This window comes from Cervus elaphus, chromosome 5 (assembly GCF_910594005.1).
Source record: "Cervus elaphus chromosome 5, mCerEla1.1, whole genome shotgun sequence".
Lineage (NCBI taxonomy): Eukaryota > Metazoa > Chordata > Mammalia > Artiodactyla > Cervidae > Cervus > Cervus elaphus.
Genome location: NC_057819.1, coordinates 99,467,552 through 99,487,796, shown reverse-complemented (window position 1 = coordinate 99,487,796; position 20,245 = coordinate 99,467,552). Strand labels below are relative to the sequence as shown.

The window sequence follows — 20,245 nt, the reverse complement described above, 5'->3', positions numbered from 1 at the left end:
ACATACTGGGAATACCAGGTAATTTTGAATACTACCTGGTTAAGGCATTATTGTCAGTTATTTTTGGTATAATAGGATGTGTTTTGGTTAAGTTAAAAATAGAATAGTGACTTCCCTGACCTTTCAGTGGTTGACTCCACTCTCCCAGCACAGGTGACAAGTGTTCAATCCCTTTCTAGGAACTAAGATCCCGCATGCCACAGGGCACAGCTGAAACACCAGAAGATTCTCTATTTTAGATATCCATGCTGAAATATTTACAGGTGAAATCACATGTCTGAGATGTGCTCTGAAACAGTTCAGTGGGGTCGGGGGGCACGCTGGGATGGGTGTAGAAGAAACAAAACCTGTCATATGTTGATTGTTGAAGGGAGCAACGGTACTTGGGTGTTCATCGTATTATTCTCTCTTTTTTGTGTGTGTTTTATTCATTATAGTTGAAACAGAAAATGCAGGTCTGTGGATATGATTTAATAGAAATACAGGACATCGTAGATTTTTTTACAAGTGAAATACGGGGAAATGATATTTTACTTCTCCAGAAAATATGGACAGATTTGACTTCACTAAAATTGGAAACAAGCGGTAGACTTGGATTAAATAATTGCAATGTTTATAACAAGTAATTAATATTCAGAGTATAAAGAACTCCTACAATAACAAGAAGGAAAAAAAAGCCCAACAGAGAGGCAGGATATTGCAGTAAACACTTGTCATCAGTTTTAGGGAATCCCTCATTCTGTATTTACTTGAGGGCATGAGAAGCCCAAGGGGGACCATACCTGCCCCCTCGCCTCCGTGATGTAGTAGGGATGGGCTTGTATGTTAGGTATTGCCCACTGGACCCTTTCCCCCAGAGAACAGAGTCTGGAATGCAAGATGCAAATTTATGGGAGTAGTTAGAGCAGAAGAGGGACTTCCCTGGCAGTCCAGTGGTTAAGACTTTGCCTTCCAATGCAGGGGGTGCAGGTTCGATCCTTGGTAGGGGAGCTAAGATCCCACATTCCTACTGGCCAAAAACCAAAACATAAAACAGAAGCAATATTGTAATAAAGTCAGTAAAGACTTTAGAAAATCGGGTCCAGGTCAAAAAAAGAATCTTTAAAAAAAGAAAGAAAGTAAGTAAAAAAAAAAATTCCAGGTTGCAAGATAATATGTACAATATAATCCCATCTATGTAATAATAAAGTGAAAAGTGAGTTAGTTGCTCAGTCATGTCTGACTCTTTGAGATCCCATGGACTGTAGCCTGTCAGGCTCCTCTGCCCGTGGAATTCTCCAGGCAAAAATACTGGAGTGGGTTGCCATTCCATTCTCCAGGGCTCTTCCCCACCCAAGGATTGAACCCCGGATCTCCTTCATTGCAGAGAGATTCTTAAAAATCCCTCCAGTTGCTCTATGTTTTCTTAAATCACTCCGGTGATTGTTGCTTTTCTCCATATTTTCATCTTCTCCCTCTCCATGGATGCTCCCCACATTCAAAGGCTTTTTCATCAAAAATTCCCCATCTGACCTCCTGTTCCCTCTGCAGTCGTTGTCTTATCTTCCTTTTTATGGCCTCAGGCTAACCTTGCTTTTCGGAGTAAAGGCTGTGGCCTGGATTTGAGGGAGGCAGACTTGCAGGGGCATTGCAGGACTGAGGAGTCATAGACTTGTCTGAAGCATTAAAAGAGATTGTAAGGCACGGGAGGCTGGAAAACTCAAGAATATTTGGGTTACTGTGTTACGTGTGTGTTTATGTGTCTGTGTGTAGGTTTGTATGTTTGTGTAAGTGTGTGTATGTAGGTGTATATATGTGTCTGTGTGTAAGCGTGCATGTCTCTTTGTGTATGTGTGTCTGTATGTGTGTATATGTGTGCATACACACACGTGCATACGGGGAAGGGGAGTCAGAAGAGAGGAAAACAAGCTCTAGTTAGCCTTTCTTGCCACCCCCCGCCCTATTGTGTCCCCTGAGAGGACTTTCCCTCTGGAACGAGCCTTCTCCAGGGGATCTTCCTGACCCAGGGATTGAACCCCGAACCCCGAACCCTACCCCACTAGCCACGGGGCGGACGGCCCCAGCTCTGTTCCATGCTGTGCCAAGGTGCTGTGATGTTTCCTGGCAGCAGGGAAACCAACCAACTCAAGTGGTTCTCCAATTAAAAATAAAACTCCACAGGGGTCAGAACTAAGATTCCGCATGCCTCGAGGTGCAGTCAGAAAAAGATTTTCAACTGTACAAGAATGTTTCAATTTCTCTACTTGTTAATGACTTCTTACTAGCTGAGTTTCGGTGAAAGATCTATATGATATATCTTCCTTGAGACTTGTTGAGATTTGCCTCCAGCCTGTTACTCAGCCAATTTAGTATAGATTCCAGGTGTCGAGTAGACTGTGTAATCTTTAATTCTTTTGACTTTCTATATGTTATTAAATCGAGTTTTTAAATTGGGTTTTCCAGAGTTTCCATGTCTTTGCTATAATTGCAAGAAGCATGTTTAAATCTTCCACTGCAATGGTGGATTTGTCAGTTTCTCTTTGTAGTTCTAGTAAGTGTTTCCTTTATATTTGTTGAGGTTATTTCATTGAGTACATAAAATCGTACCATTGTTATATCTTTCATGAATCTTTGATCATTTTATAACAAGCCTCTCTAACTCTGAAATGCCTTTTCTGTGGGTCCAGGACCACTACCCAACACATCCTTTTGAGAGATTGGAGGTAGCCTTGGGAGCAACAGCCAAGCCTAGAAATGATGTCCAAGGTGGAACGGGAACACGGGACAGAGAGAATGTGGTCATGATGTGGGAAACATGGCTTGGAGGGTGGACTTGACATGCTGGATGAGGTAGAAGGATGCGGGGCTTCCTGTGGTTGACTGTTTCTTGCATCCTGGCATGTTTGATGCTGGTTTATAGGAGGGGACCCATTTTATACTCCTACTGGGGATCAACAGCCACTTTGTGTTATGTGTCAGACTGGGGCAGCGGGACCTGGACAAACCAAGCTAACAAGGAAAAGATGACCAGGGAGCGTGGCTACTCCCTGTATTAGTCAGAACTCCCTTTTTGAAAGTGACAGAAACCAAAAGGAGAGTTTATTGACTCATAAAACCAAACCTTGTGAAGGACAGGGGTAGAGCTGATCTTGAGGCTCCTGGAAGGACCCCAAATGCTGTCAGGACACTCTTTCTGCATGCTGGCATCTTTCTGACAGACCCACTTCTCCATGAGGCCATAACCGCAGCCGCTGGCCATTCTGTTTTAGCATCCTCAAATCTCCAGAAGGGATTTCCAATCCAAACACGGCCACAGAAGTCAGCTTTTTAAATGCTTTGCTTGAAGATCACATAAAAGGAATAAAGAAAATGGAAAATTCCATTTTCAACAAAATGAGAAAATAGACTGATTCACAGACACCAAAATTCCAGCTGCGAAAAGGCAGAGACGGTGATTAGGAGAAAGGGAAGGTAGGAACAGGCAAGAGGATGGAGGGGCGCTGCATTTTTCTGAGAGTTTAAACAAAAATACTCTTTCAGAAGGTGAGAGGACCATTCTTTTTTTTTTTTTTTTTGATTTGATGTGGACCATTCTTACAGTCTTTATTGAATTTGTTACAGTGTTGTGTCTGTTTTATGTTTTGGCTTTTCCGCTGCAAGGCATGTGGGATCCCAGCTCCCTGACCAGGGATCAAACCTGCCCTGGCCTGCATTGGAAGGTGAAGTCCCAATCACTGGACCTTCAGGGAAGTCTCGAGATGACAGTTCTAGTGTATCCTTGTGATAGAGCAGGAAGCAGGAACTAGAGGGAGTGAGGTTGGAGCCGTTATTCTGTTCACTGCCTGTTCTGTGAAGCAGCGGAGTTGGGTCTCCACATAGACTCCCACAGTGAAGTCTTGTTTAGAGGAAGCAGTCAGACAGAGGCCTTGGGCTGCGATGCTGGACAGGACACTGCAAATATTAACCTAGGAAAACCCAACTCATTCAATGACGAATCCAAAAAGATAACTAGCACAGCATCAAGCGGATATACCGAAGGGGGCGAAATGTGAGAAATAGGTGTAAAATGCACAAACAGGTGAAGGGTATGCACCAGGAAAAATTTTGCCAGGTAGCAGTTGAAAGCAGTGATTAAACATTTTACTAGGAATTAAAAAAAAAAAAAGCATTAAGCAATCATTCTGATGAAGAAAGATAAGAAGGCAGAAATGCAATTGCTCAGAAAAGAAATCACAGGACAACAGCAGCATGTGGAATGAGGGCTGACTGGATTACAGGAAACAATGAAAGAAAAACACCACAAACAGAGAAATGAAACAGGAAGTTTGGGGAACACACATTTGAGTATATGATTCAAGAAAGTGTTTCTGAGATACAGGAGACTTGACTCTATCCAGTGAAAGAGAAAAGCTAAATGCCAGGAAAAACTGATCAAGTTATTGAATTTTAAAAAATACAGAATTTTTTGAGCAGCCAGGAAAAAAGGTCAAGTCACTTATAAGGGGATAAAAAACAGGCTACGCTTGGATGTCTGCAGACCCAGATCAAATGCCAGAAGAGATGGCACAAAATATTCAGGCAAAGAAAATATGAGTCAGGAGTTTTATAAAAAGGCGACTTTTTCTCTCCTCCACCTCCCACTCTTCCTGGCAACCATTGATCTTTTTACTGTCTCAATAGTTTTTCTTTCCCCTAAACTTCACAGAGTTGGAAACATATAGCATGTAGCCTTTATAGACTAGCTGCTGCTGCTTCTTTTTTGGCTGGGCTGAGAGGCTTGTGGGATCTTAGTTCCATGACCAAGGATCGAACCTGTGCCCCCTGCCTTGGAATTGCAGAGTCCTAACCAGTGGACCACCAAGGAATTCTGGAGATTGGCTTATTTCACTTAGTAATATGCATTTAAATTTCCTGTGTGGCTTGATAGGTCATTTCTTTTTAGCACTGAATAATATTACATTGCAGGGAAGTGCCACAGTTCACTTATTCATGATTGCTTCCAATTTTTGGCAATTATGAATAAAACTACTGTAGACATTTCTTTACAGGGTTTTGTGTGTGTGTGTGTGTGTGTGTGTGTGTGTACTTATGTTTTCACTTTGTTTAGGTAAACACCCAGGGGAGAGATTGCTGGATTGTAAGGTAAGCCTACGTATAGTTTTGTAAGAAACTGCCCAATTACCCCCAAAGAAGCTGTGCTGTTATGCATTCTCACCAGAGGTGATAACAGTTCCTGTTGCTCCACCTTTTTGCCAATATTCATTGCCAGTGTTTTGGATTTTAGCCATCTAATAAGTGTGACATGATACCCATTCTTGTTTTAATCTAGAATTCCTTAGTGAAAAATAATGTGGAGCGTCTTTCCAGACACTTCTTTGCCATCCATGTGTCTTCTTTGGTGAGATGGCTATTCAGATCTTTTTCTAATTTTTGAATTGTTTTATTTCTTTCTTTTTAAATATTTATTTGGCCGCACTGGGTCTTAGTTGAGGCATGGGGGATCTAGTTCCCTGACCAGGGATTGAATCTCCCTCTGCACTGGGAGCACAATCTTAACCACTGGACCACAAAGAAAATTCCTGTTCATTTTCTTTTTTCAAAAAAATGTATTATTTATTTGGCTTAATCAGCTCTTAGTTAGTCTTAGCTTTGTGGGTTCTTGGCTGTGTCATGCGGAATTTTTTGTTTCGGTGTATGACTTCCCTAATTGTGGTTCGTGGGTTTAGTTGCTTCATGGCATATGGGATCTTAGTTCCCCAACCAGGTGTCCAACCCACATCCCCTGCATTGCAAAGTGAATTCTTAACCACTAGACCACCAGGGAAATCCCTGTTTATTTTTTTATTGTTGATTTTAAGAGTTCTTTGTAAATTTTGGATACAAGTCCTTTATCAGATATATATTTTGCAAATACTTTTTTCCCAGACTGTGGCTTGTCTTTTTATTCTCTAAATCATAGGCAGTTTTGAAGATGTACAATCTTAGGAATGTTATTCTCATGAGCTCTTGAAGAAATTACTAGAGGATGAACTGGAGTCAACCAGAGGATAACTGAGTAAATCTTAGTGAGAGGAGGGGAGTGAATGTTAAATATAATTAACATAGAACTAAGACTAAAACAAAAGGTTGGTGATAGAGTTGAGAGAGGGAAGGAGGGAAGATGAGACTATGAGCTAATTTATTCATTGTTCACAAAAAATAAATTTGAAAAGCTGCATCATTTTCTAAAAATTATTCATCAAAAATATCCCAGAAGGGAGGAAATTTAAACACATTTCTAATAAAGGAGAGTTTTCCAAGAGCCAACAGCTTTCCCTAAAAGATCAGACTCAGATGGTTTTGCAAAAAATTCTAACAAACCTTTAGAGATTATTTGAATACTGTTCCAGGGCACAGAAAAAGAAGGGAAAAAAATCTCCAAATTATTTTAACTAAGGTGATACATCATTAATTCCAAAGCTTTGTAAGAATTTACCTATTTAACTATTATTTACCTATTTTACTTATAAATATTGATACAAAATAACTACTGATAAATAATATATTAGCAAATAGAATCCAGAAACACATTAAAAGAACTGGGACCCAATATCTATATATATATAATAGATAAACAACAAGGACCTAGTGTATAGCACAGGGAATTATATTCTTTATCTTGTAGTAATATGTAATGGAAAAGAACCTGAAAAAGAATATATATATACACACAAACACATCGCAGTATACCTGAAACCAACACAACATTGTAAATTAGCTATACTTCAATTTAAAAAATTGTTTGGAAAAAAGAATTGGGATCATTATGACCAAATAGACTTTATTTAGGAAATCCAATGACAGTTCAGTATTATCACCCTTCTGCTCATGCTTCATTTCCATACAATAATAACAGTATCACACTTCTACCCAACATGGGACAACTGTTTTTCATTCCAGTAAAGATGCCCAAAGAAGAGGAGACAGAAAGTCTTAGAATTCCCCTTATCCATCATTGGGTGCTAATTTCTGTCCTAGCTCTGTCACAAACACATTTGGATATTATGTGATCTGGAAAATAATATTTAAAGTTAACCACCACCGCCACTCTTTATATGAAATGGGAGGAGGAGGGAGGAGGGGGAAAAGGAAATACTTGGTTAATGTATTGAAATTTGTAACAAGCAAGGAAGAAGAAATACATATCTGCTACAGTCCTTATTTCTGTTGTGGGTACAGAGCTGTAATTCATTTTTATTTATTTTATTTTTATTAAAAATTTTTTTGGCCACATCAAGCAGCATGCGGGATCTAAGTTCCCTGAATAGGAATTGAGCCCATGCCCCCGGCACTGAAAGCATGGCATCTCAACCACTGGACCACCAGGGAATTCTCCTGTAGTTCATTTTTATAATGTCATTCTTCCACTTAGCCATCCCCTGTTCCCTCTGCCCTCTGCAAGCACTCTAGCAGGCAGACAGGGCTCCTTTCTCTGATGGGAAACACAAACCTTCATTCCTGAAGAGTCTGAGTCCCTGGTTTTTCTGCCTTTATTAGATTGTTGTAGTCTTCTAGTAAGTTTTACTACAAGGTCTGGATGGACCAAGGGCTGCCCACAAATCCCTCAAATTCTAGATATATTCTTCCCTGCACCCACTGTGTAGCAGCAATCCCATTCTACCTTGAAACCATGATCCATCATTCTGTAAGGCTTTCTGAAAGTCTGGGCATGGATGGTGGTGCTGGCAGAAGCACTGCAGGCAGTGAAGGCAAATCTATATGCTGAATAACGACTTGATATATATGTTGCCCCCTCCATGATGTCTAACACCATTAACCTGCTAAACGGCTACTAGGTGGGTGACTGGCTGGTTTCCAACCTGCCCACAGCCCCAGCATGAGGTCCAGGTTTTGTATTCTTTCCTCTGCATACCAGGGACACTGTTGCTGAAGCTGAAGATCCAATATTTTGGCCACCTGATGTGAAGAGTCGATTCATTGGAAAAGACCCTGATGCTGGGAAAGAAGACTGAAGGCAACAGGAGAAGGGGGCGGCAGATGATTGAGATGGTTAGATAGCATCACCAACTCAGTGAACGCAAATTTGAGCAAACTCCAGGAGACAGTGGAGGACTTTCTGCAGTCCATGGGGTTGTAAAGAGTCAGACAGGACTTAGTGACTGAACAGCAAACAACAACCTCCACCAGATTTCAATCAACCAACCAAATTGTTAGAGCGGCTCTCAGCTCCTTTGACTAACTCAGTGAAGCCAGAATCTCTCAAAAGTACATTCGTAACAATAAAATACCTGGGATAACAGGTGTCACACAGACCTGTCTCTTTAATCCTACAGCTCAAAATGGGCAGTGGTTAAAGTCTCATGTGTGTCACCGACGGCAGCCTGGCCATGTCATGACCTTGGGAGCTTGTGCTTGATCAGATCAGGGACAGCTTCCTAGTCAAATCTTCATTGGCTGTGGGTCACCCCAGGGTGCCTCAAGGTGGTCACAGGCAGACCTCCACAGTGGGAGGAGAGCCCTGTACAGGTGGGAAAGGCAGGCGGGCATCTCTCAGGGGGAGTCAGGAGGACTCCTGTGGACTGCAGAGTTCTCCTGTCTCACTCTGGGCATTTACGACCAAAGACATTAGGACTGGCCTCCCTGAGCCTAAGAGACCAAAGATCAATATTATAGCAGTTGGTGAAAGTCAGTTTCTTTTCCTTTTTTTTTTTGGTGGGGGGTAAAGAGGAACTAAAAAGCCTCTTGATGAAAGTGAAAAAGGAGAGTGAAAAAGTTGGCTTAAAGCTCAACATTAAGAAAACTAAGATCATGGCATCTGGTCCCATCACTTCATGGGAAATTGATGGGGAAACAGTGGAAACAGTGTCAGACTTTATTCTTTTGGGCTCCAAAATCACTGCAGATGGTGATTGTAGCCATGAAATTAAAAGACGCTTACTCCTTGGAAGGAAAGTCATGACCAATCTAGACAGCATATTAAAAAGCGAGACATTACTTTGCCAACAAAGGTCTGTCTAGTCAAGGCTATGGTTTTTCCAGTGGTCATGTATGGATGTGAGAGTTGGACTGTGAAGAAAGCTGAGCATTGAAAAATTGATGTTTTTGAACTGTGGTGTTGGAGAAGACTCTTGAGAGTCCCTTGGACTGCAAGGAGATCCAACCAGTCCATCCTAGAGGAGATCAGTCCTGGGTGTTCATTGGAGGGACTGATGCTGAAGCTGAAGCTCCAATACTTTGACCACCTCATGCGAAGAGTTGACTCATTTGAAAAGACCCTGATGCTTGGAGGGATTGGGGGCAGGAGGTGAAGGGGATGACAGAGGATGAGATGGCTGGATGGCATCACCGACTCGATGGACATGAGTTTGAGTAAACTCCGGGAGTTGGTGATGGACAGGGAGGCCTGGCGTGCTGTGATTCATGGAGTCACAAAGAGTCGGACACGACTGAGCGACTGAACTGAAAGCCACAGAAAGGACTATGTTCAGAGGCTATTCCTTGCTTGTGTACAAATACAGAAACAGTCCTCAAAAGCAGTCTTTGCTTGTCCAGAAAGCAAATCTTCAAGTTGGCCATCAGAGACTAGGTGCACAAACTTTGTATCATACTTTTACTATGTTATGCACTGTGTCGTGTCCCCCGTATATGCATACATAAGTCCTAACCTCCAGAACCTCAGAATGTGAATGTATTGAGAGACAGGAACTTTAAATAGATAATTAAGTTAAAGAGAGGTAATTAGGGTGGGTGCTAATCCACATGACTTCCTTGTTGCTCAGTCGCTCAGTTGTATCCAATTCTTTGCGACCCCATGGACTACAATGCTCCAGGCTTCCCAATCCTTCACCATCTCCCGGAATTTGCTCAAACTTGTGTCCATTGAGTCAGTAATGCCATCCACATGACTGAGAAAGGGAAATTTAGACACAGACACACATAGTGAAGATGACATGAAGACAGAGGAGGAGACGGCGGTCTACAAGCCAGGGAAAGAAGCGCTCAGAAGGAACCAACCCTGTCCACTCCTTGATCTCCAACTTTCTTTTTTTAAAATTTATTTATGTGGCTGCACAGGTCTTAGTTGCAGTAGCACGTGGGATCTTCTATCTCTGTTGTGGCATGAGGGATCTTTAACTGTGGCAAGTGAATCTTAGTTGCAGCATGTGGGGTCGGCTTCTCTGACCAGGGATCAAACCCCGGGGCCCCCTGCCTCTCTGCTGGGAGCAGAGAGCCTAGTCACTGGACCACCAGGGAAGTTCCAAGAAAATGAATTTCTGTTGTTTAAACCCTCCAGTCTGCAGTACTTTGTCACAGCAGTGCTAGCAAACAAAGGCAGCTTCCTTCCTGGATGGATGCTTGTAAAATTCAGAGTCATCTCTGAAAACCCATCATGCTACCAAAGAACCAAATCCACCAATAAAAAATCTCTCTCCAAAGCATTTAGGATTATTAAGGAATAAAACCCTACAAGGGAGGAAGGCACTCAGCAAGATTTGTACTAATGAATTCCTGTTTTGGAATCCCAATTGATTGATGGCATTCCTCATTTGCATGAAGCCGGTGTGGGCAGAGAAGGCCGATGTGAAAGGATAGCACTGTCTTTTTTTCTTTTTCTTTAGGCCACGCTGTATGACATGTGGGATCTTAGTTCCCCAACCAGGAATTGAACCTGCTCCACCTGCTTTGGGAGCGTGGAGTCTTGACCACTGGACCACCAGGCAAGTCCCAAGATAGCACTGCTCTGAACACAGACACACACTGGGAATGCTGTCAAGAGGTTAGCTCCCTGTTCCCTTTTAGGCACATGCCCCCACCCTATCCCCTCTATGGTTTCTAGGCCATGCAGCAGAGGAAAAGCCTTCTTTCCTCCAATCTAAACCCTCATCGTCATAGCGACTGGCATTCCATCATCCATAAAGCGGAGAAGGGGATTTGCTATCAAACAAGCCGGCCTTGCATTTTTAGCAGTTTGTTTTGCTGTGGAGAAATTTCTGGAGTGAGAGGAGCAAAAGTTCAACAGGCAGCTTTGAACTTCAGTTTGTATTTTGTCGTCCTTCTCAGTCAGCTCCTTCTCTCTCTCCTGCGGTTGGCGGCTTTATCGCAGGGGGAAAACATTCTGCCCTCCCACCCACTCCCGAAGCAGGGCTGTGCTTTCTGCTTTTAGGGAGAAAAAGAGAACAACTCACAAACTAAAATACAAAATTAGTTATTCGCAATTCAATTCAACATATAAATAACATTTTTGATCTAACAACTCCAGTTCGACAACAACAGTCCAACTGGTATTCTTTGTCTTGGATACTGTTCAGAAACATAATAAAGATATTCTAACCTCCCCTAACAAGAGGACGGTGCTCCAACCACAAGGCTTGTGGTTCAAGGGAGAGGCTCAGTCCTCAAACAAACGCCTAACTGTGTTTTTATTGCAAACATTCACGAACCTAAAAAAAGAAAAGAGGGTCATGTTCCCATGAGGGAAATAATAACTTAGGTTTGTTTTAGGAACAAGTAAACTCTTTTGTTATCAGCCCTTTCTGGGTTTGGGCTTCCCAGACGGCACTAGTAGTAAAGAACCCGCCTGCCAATACAGGAGACGTAAAAGACATGGGTTTGACCCCTGGGTTGGGGAGGTCCCCTGGAGGAGGGCATGGCAACCCACTCCAGTATGCTTGTCTGGAGACTCCCATGGACAGAGGAGCCTGGTGGGCTACGGCCCATGGGATTGTACAGAGTCGGACCCGACTGAAGTGACTTAGCATGCAGAGATGCACTAGGGAGGGCCTGTGTTTTTTTTTTTAAGGTCATTTCCTCAAGTAAAGAAGACTTTTGATCTTGCTATTTTTGACAACAGTAAGGACATTATGCTGAGTGAAATAAGACAAAGATAAATATCGCATAATCTCACTCACATGTGGAATCTTAGGGAAAAAAAAAACTCCCCAAACAGAAACTGAAATCATAGATCCAAAGAACAGACTGGTGGTTGCCAGAGGTGGGGTATATATGCAGGAGTGAGTGAAATGTCCCCAGATCCTCTCAGCAGCCTCTCTGCGCCAAGGCCTACGGAGAGGAGTGGTCTTGGCAAAACCTGGGGACAGATCCTGCGTTCCCTCCCCTGGCAGGCCACTGGGCTCCCGACTTAAACAGCTGAGGAGAGGATGCAGGGCTTCTAGCAGAGCACTGTCTTTGCAAGGTCACTTGCTGACGAAGGATTTGTTAGCAAGTTTTACCTGTCAGCTAGGGCAAGCAGAACAAGCTTCTATTCCTCTAATCAGATACCGAGTTTCATCATGAACAGTTAATTAAAGGGACTTCCTTGGAGGTTCAGTGTCTGTCTTTGCCTTTCAACGCAGGGGGTGTTGGTTCTATCCCTGGTTGGGAAGCTAAGATTCCTCATGGCTCATGGCCAAAAAACCAAAGCATTAAAAAGAAATCATATTGTGACAAATTTGATAAACACTTTAAAAATGGTCCACATTAAAACAAAACCAAAAAGTTAGTTAGAAGAAAAGCTATTGCCTAGATGGGCCACAGGCAGCCAGGTGGCCCTGAACCGGGGCTGGAGGGAGGGGGCTGCACTGGGAGTGTCCGGGGACAGACCCCAGAGGCCTGTGTGGTGTGAAAGGGGTGGGGAGCAACCTGGGAGATGAATCCAAGATGGAATCAGGAAGTGTGGAACTCACCCACCGCCAACTGCTAACCAGTTTAAGCCCCAGATGGCGGTTTACACTCAGAACCAGCCCAGAAGGAGGCCCAGGACTGAGCCTGAGTCTAGCCTGAGCCTGGAGAGGATGGAGAGTGCTCTCCGGATGGGGGTGGGGGGACAGAGGGTCCCTAGCAGAGGCAGAGGGTGGTAGATCAGGGAGTGGGCCATGGGTCCCCACCTCCACCCACCCCTCACCCTCACCCTGAGGCCTGGCAGATGAAGGGCAGATGCCCTTCATCACGCTTCCTGGACAGAGCTGGTGACAAGGGCAGCCCTGCCTCTGCCTCCAGCACAGATGTTGGGAAACTGCGGGAGACTTCAACGTGGGTGAAGGCCACTGGGTCCCGCTGGCCTCCCAGCACACTGGCCTCCTCAGTCTCTGCTCCCAGGTGCTCTCAGGCAGATTTGCATTTTGCAAAACCACATGGAACTTCCCTGTCAGAAACTGCCAAGGGGGATGCTAAAAGGATGATGGGTAAAGATATGCTTATGGACATGAGCTTGGACAAACTCCAGGAGACAGTGAGGGACAGGGAAGCCTGGTGTGCTGCAGTCCATGGGGTCTAAAGTTTGGAGACAACTTGGCAACCGAAAAACAACAACAAAGATATGCTTGCATCTTACCCTGAAGGGAACAGCTCAAGGGTTCGCTGAGGTCAGTTGTCAAGCTGGCAGGCTGCTGAGTCATCCGCAGGGTGATGCTGGCAGAGGCGCCTTGGCCTTGGAGGTGTTTGTTGATCCTGCTTGGCAGGAGTGGCCCATCTTTCTCCCACAAAAGCCAAGAGGTTCTCACTCCTTCCTGGAGAACGAAGACAGGGGGAGAGTGGCGTTGCTCTGTGTAGGTCCCTCCACTTTCCTAATTTGACTAAGAGACAGCAGGGAAGCAAAGATCTGATAGAAGCTGCCCAATAATTAAGTACTTTTGTGGAAAGTGTGGACTGAAAAGGTGCGCAAGGTGAGAGTTGCAAATTAAGTTTTATTTGGCTCTCTCTCTCTCTCTCCCACACGATGGGGCGCTCTTCTCTTCCCGTCTTTGGATCGAAGTGCCCTCACACCTCGAAGATGGATTTTCCTGCTATCATCTAAATAAATAGAGCTGTAACACTAAGCTGTAACAGTGATTTATTTAAGAGCTATAACACGGTCTGTCCGCTGAGAGCTGTGACCCGCCAAGGGGCTTTAATGTCCGTCACTCCAAATCTTTGTTGTGACGAGACAAAGAACCGAGGAGCATACACTCGCCTGACATTTCCTAAGGCCCACTTGACTTCACATTCCAGGATATCTTGCTCTAGCCAGGACATGGAAACAACCTACATGTCCATCAGCTGAAGAATGGATAGAGAAGATGTGGTACATATACAATGGGCTACTTCTTTGCCATGAAAAGGAATGAAACTGTGTTATTTGCAGAGACATGGATGGCTGTCATACAGAGAAACTCACTTTCATCCTGCAGATTTCATGTTAATTCCAACATGATGTCTGGTTTTCATGGTACCAAACATTCCCACAACAAGGCTCGGACATCTCCTTATCCAGGTTCAAAAGTTCAACGCAGCCAGGTTCCTAATGATAAAGTGGGCTGGTTTGTTGAGTGGCGTGACTATAATCCTGTGGAATACACTGCAGTTTCTGTCCTGGCTGGACCTCGGTGGGCAGATCCTCAGATCAGTGAAAGCAACTTCTCTCCCAAGTTTAATGAAAAGGATGGGCAGGTTGAGAGAAAGAGCCAGAATGGCCTGTATGAGGTTGAAAATGGAAGACCTAGAAATCCTGCAGGACGGACTGGACTGGTTGGCCGGGGGCTTTTGGGGCGATGGGACCCCAATCATGCTGCAGATCCCATCATAACCAGGTGGAAAAGGGATAGAAGTGGAAATAAAACCACCCATCCCATTTCTGGGAAAAACATCTCACAGTTTGTTGCAATAAAAAGGAAAGACTGTGGAGAATGGGCAATCCCAGGGGGGATGGTGGATCCAAGAGAGAAGAGAAGTGCCACACTGAAAAGAGAATTTGGTGAGGAAGTGCTCAACTCCTTACAGAAATCCAGTGCTGAGAAGAAAGAATTGCAGGAAAAGTTGCACCAGCTCTTCAGCCAGGAACATCTAGTGATATATAAAGGTTATATTGATGATCCTCAAAACACTGATAATGCATGGATGGAGACAGAAGCTGTGAATTACCATGATGAAACAGGTGAAATAATGGATAACCTTACCTTAGAAGCTGGAGATGATGCTGGAAAGGTGAAACGGATGGACATCAGCGATAAACTCAAGCTTTATGCTAGTCATGCTCAGTTCATCAAGCTTGTGGCAGAGAAACGAGATGCACACTGGAGTGAGGACGCTGAGACTGGCTGCCCTGGGTAACAGCTCATAGTCTCCACATAAGCCAAAAGCCAGGAACGGAGCATGTACGGAGAAGAAGACAGTATCAGAACTCATATATAAAAAGGGCAGGGCAGGGCACTTGGAAATTACTTTATTCATTAAATGACAGGCAGTTAGGTTTTGCATCAAAATAAAATTAGCAGGTGTGGTGAAACAACACAGAATTTTCTGCTCTTCTGTCAAAAGTGCTGTAAACAATCATTTTGTATGTATTCTACTTAAGCATGGCTTAACCCAAATTGAAACAACTGATGCTCTTTGAAGAATCAGAATTCGAACACAGATAAATTTAGATAAATTTCTGTTCAGCCATAAAAAAAAAAAAAGTTTTATTTGGGGGCAAATTGAGGACTGCAGCCCAGGAGACAGCATCTCAGATAGCTCTGAGAAAGAGGTAGGGGGGCAAGGTCAATATATATGATTTGGGTGAAAGGGGGAGTTCAATGCAATCAGGCACTTACTTTACATAAGATTTTCTGCTAATCATGAGGAACTGATGTCACCGTGAAGGGACTTCCTGCTTTTCTAGATATGAGGAGATGCAAGGATTGGGATCATGAAATCAGTTCCTGAAAATACCTAACTACCTAAATACCCGTTCCACCTGTTTCCCTGGAGCACAGAGTGCCTCACTCTCCACCCTGGACTCCCTTCAGGGGGTGTTGAAGGTCGACAGCTGTAACAGCACAGGGTTCAGTCTACAGAGGCAGACAAAAAATGCCCTTGGCAAGCACGTTTGTAGTTGACAAAAGTAGAACTCAAGAACCCCTCCCCACTCCAGCTCTTGTAAACCTCTGTGTGTGTGTGTGTGTGTGTGTGTGTGTGTGTGTGTTTGTGCGTGCTCAGTCATAAAATCGTGTCCAACTCTGCAACCCCATGGACTGTAGCTCACCAGGTTCCTCTGTCCATGGGATTCTCCAGGCAATAATACTGGAGTGTGTTGCCATTTCCTCACTCAGGGGATCTTCCCAACCCAGAGACTGAAGCTTCATCTTCTATGTCTCCTGCATTGGCAGGCAGATTCTTTACCACTGAGCCACCTGGGAAGGCCTTTCTTATAAACCTGGGGCTTATAAACTCAGTCATCCTGGTTTCTGAACTTGAATTAAGTGGATCTGGTCATTACACAGAAACTATCATCTTCTCATGCCCCTGTGACACCTTCAGAGTCTTTATAAACCTTTACTGACTCTAACTCAGAGTAACCAGAAAGTGTATAGGATTGGAACTAAGTGAATGAAAGTTAATAAAACAGAAATGATCAGAGGAAGAAGTTGCCACATTTCCCCCAGGAATTGATTTGTGGGAAATTTTTAGCTATTTATCATTTTTAGAATGATCCCTTTTGCTGTTTCATGTTCGCTTCAGCTATGTGGAGAGCGGTAAGATGTTAAAAGAATATTAAGGCGCAGGTCCCTGGCAGAGTCTCCCTCCTCGAAGACACGTGCATCATACAGGTATGACCACGAGGTGGCGCTACTATCCTGGATGTTGGGAATATAATAGCAAAAGGAAAGAAAAACCTAGCCGCTTAAGTGGTGAAAGAGTAAACCAAAATACGAAGTGACTTTGAAAAGCCTGTTGCAGTATTTTTTTTTTTTTAAATAAGACTGACCGCATTTATTTATTTATTTTTGGCTGTGCTGGGTCTTCGTTGCTGTGTGAGTTTTTCTCTAGTTGTGGCTTGCGGGGGCTACTCTCTAGTTGTGGTGCTCCGGCTTCTTATTGGGGTGGCTTCTCTTGTTGCAGAGCCCGGGCTCTAGGATGCAAGGGCTTCAGTAGTTGAGGTTCCTCAGCTCTTAGAGCACAGGCTCAGTAATGTGGTACACGGGGCTTAGTTGCATGTAGTATCCTCTCTGACCAGGTATTGAACCCATGTCTCCTGCATTGGCAGGTGGATTCTTTACCACTAAGCCACCTGGAAAGCCCTTCATCTTTTCCATAGATCTCTTAAATTTATTATTATGACTTGCATTTTTAAGGCCAGGTTCTCAAATTTCACTAGTTAGCATTCTAAGAGAAAAAGTCAACTTGCAGGCAGAAATACAGAAAGAGTTTAATAAGATTTTATCTAATAATAACATATATACTGAGATATTCTTTTGTGTATCTTGTTTGTAGATTATTTCTTCACTTTCTATGGTACTTGTAAACGTAGTAGAAATACGATGTAAATATTCTGAGCCCTGGTATGTCTGAAAGTTCTTTTTTTTTTTAAGTTTTTAAAAATTGTATTTATTTAATTTATTTATTTGGCTGTGCTGGGTCTTAGTTACTGCATGCGGGATCTAGTTCCCTGACCAGGGATTCAACCCAGGCCCTCAGCATTGAGAGCATGGAGTCTTAACCACCAGGGAAGTCCTTGAAAACTCTCTCTTCTTTTTTCCCCCTATTTTTTCATGCCGATGATCATTTGCACTGACAAATCTAGGTTGAAAAAAATTTCCCTTGCAAATTTGAAGGCATTGTCCTGTCTCCTGATGTTGAGTGTAGCAACTGGAAAGCAGAATCTGTTCCAGTTCTTGTTTCTTTGGGTGATTTTTTTTTTTTTTCCTGCCTCCAGTAGCTTTTAGAATCTTTATTGCTGGTATTTTGAAATTTCACAGTTATGTCCCATGGTCATTCTTTAATGAAAAGCTGGGCAGTTAGTAGGTTATTTAAATTTGGAGCCTCATGCTTCTAATTCTAAGTAACAATCTTGTATTATTTCTTTGATAACTTTCTCCCTTTTACTTCCTTCTGTATCTTCTAGAACTATTAATTGAGTGTTGGGGATCAATTGATCTTTTATATTATTCGTGGAGATTTAACAAGGCTGGTGAAAAAAGAGGGGGGTGCTTTCTTTTCCTCTGAGGTTTGAAACCAATTGAGAACCAAGACACAGTAGACAGATAAATGATGTCAAGTTGCTAGCTTTCTTGCTGATACACAGTTAAGGTGGACTTGGCTTCAAACCTTAAATCAAGTGAAAGTGAAAGTCTCTCAGTCATGTCCAACTCTTTGCAAGACCATGCACTATACAGTCCATGGAATTCTCCAGGCCAGAATACTGGAGTGGGTAGCCTTTCCCTTCTCTTCCCGACCCAGGAATCAAACTGGGGTCACCTGCATTGCAGGCAGATTCTTTATCAGCTGAGTTACAGGGAAGCCCCTTAAATCAAAAGGACTTGTTAATATTTCATCCAAGAATTAGACAGGCATGTTTACCTAGTCACAGGCAGAGCTGGGCAAAGCACATTTTCTCTGCAGGGGTGGGCTCAGTGTCACCTCGCAGAACACAGATTACTGGCTGAGCAGAGAGAACCAAAGAGAGCCCCACAGGCAAACCTCCTCTCCTGGGGAGGTGTGGTGGGGATGTCTGGAGAAAGGTCTGGAGACTTCCCTAGCAGGAAGTATACATGGAAACATGAGGCCAGGGAGTAAAAAATGCCCTCAATTTAGCTGTTTTCTCATTAAAAAACAAAACAAAACATTGTCCCTTTTTTGGAACTATTTCCTAATTTTTATCTTCCAGCACTTCTATTAATTGTTTTGGCTTTACTAACAACAAAAAATATTTTTAATTTTTAAGAGACCTTTCTTGTTTTCTGAACATGTATCTAGAATATACAAGATATGCCTCCAATCAGCAAAGTGAATACAGGAAACCCAATAGAAAAAGGGATATAGGACGTGGAAAAGCCGTCTATACAAGAAGAAATCTGAGCAAATAGAAAATAGATGGAGAAATGTTCAAACCCTCTATTAACCAGAAATGTAACATAGAAGAGCAGTGAAATGTCATCAGGGTGGTGAGAAGCTGAATAGTAACAAATGTTGAGAAGGATGAAGCAAAAGAGGAAGCCCTCATATACTGGTGATGGGAGTGTCAATGGGCATGGCCATTCTGGAAGATGTATAGCCTGGCTGGACTCAGGTGAAATTAAGCTTGAGAATCCTTTGTGACGTGACACTTTCACTCCCGGATATTGTTCACAGGGAAATTCTCACCAAGCTCCACATGGGAACTTGATGAAGCATTAGTAGCAGAGATAAAACAGTAAGACCATTAATATCACAGGAGGGGCAAGGATGGAGGATGCAGTGAGTGGACGAGGAGCATGAGGCAAGTGGGAAATGAAAGGGAATAAAAACTGTACTGAAAAATAGTATTGTGAATAGGATCTCATTGATGCAAAAAAAAAAATGTGTGTGTGTGTGTGTGTGCATTAAATTAAGTGTGAGAATATTCTGTGACTTGGCAATTTCAGTCTTGGATATAGTCCTGAGAGATAGTCTCACCTAGGTCCTCATGGGGACATGATGTGTCCATTGCGGTAGTTGGGTGTTCCTCATTTGGGGACTGGGTAAATATACAATGATGGATATGCACCATTGAATATTGTGCAGAGGTTCATAGCAACAAACCAGATGTACAAATAGCAACATGGGTAGATCTTAAACATTTATTCTTGGGTGAAAAAGTCAGGAACAAATGAGATGTATAAACGCTTCACTTATCTATCTAAAAAATAGGCACACAAACTATGCCACATATTTGATAAGGATGCATACTTAAGAATATATTTTATTTCAGTTACCTATTGATGCATAACAGTCTAACCCAAAGCTTCAGTGGCTTAAAACAAACAACTACAATTGACCCTTGAACACAATGGGTTTGAACTGCACAGTTTCACTTTATAAGCAGATTTTTTTACCACAAAAAATGTGTTACATCATCTGCAGACGCTGATCAGGGGATACAAAGGGTACTATAAAGTCATACTCGAGTCTTCAACTGCAGGGAGAGGGTCGGTGCCCCTAATCCCTGCACCATTCAAGGGTCAATTGTATTTATTTCTCAAGATTCCCTGGGTCAGGAACCCATGCAGGGCTAGGCCAGGTAGACCATGTGGTCTTGGCTAGGGTCATACACTTGGATGCATTCAGCTGTTGGCTAGACTGGAAGCTCCCAGAAGGCTTTGTTCACATGTGGGGGGCCTCGGTTCTCCTCTGTATTCTCTCTCCATATGGTGTCAGGGAACTGGATCCTACATGCTGCAATTGAAGAGCCCTCATGCCATAATGAAGGCCCAGTGCAGCCAATTAACTGATGTGTATGTATGTGTGTGTGTATATATGTATGCATATATATATATATATAAAATCAGGAATGAAA

General features: G+C 43.1%; 1 protein-coding gene across 1 annotated transcript; it reads left to right on the top strand.

Moving 5' to 3' along the window:
* Positions 1 to 14,130: 14,130 nt before the first annotated feature.
* On the top strand, positions 14,131 to 15,405 carry LOC122693426 (ADP-ribose pyrophosphatase, mitochondrial). Its single transcript, XM_043900925.1, has one exon. The coding sequence runs from the start codon at positions 14,164 to 14,166 to the stop codon at positions 15,061 to 15,063; it is 900 nt and encodes a 299-aa protein (XP_043756860.1). The 5' UTR covers positions 14,131 to 14,163; the 3' UTR covers positions 15,064 to 15,405.
* Positions 15,406 to 20,245: the final 4,840 nt, after the last annotated feature.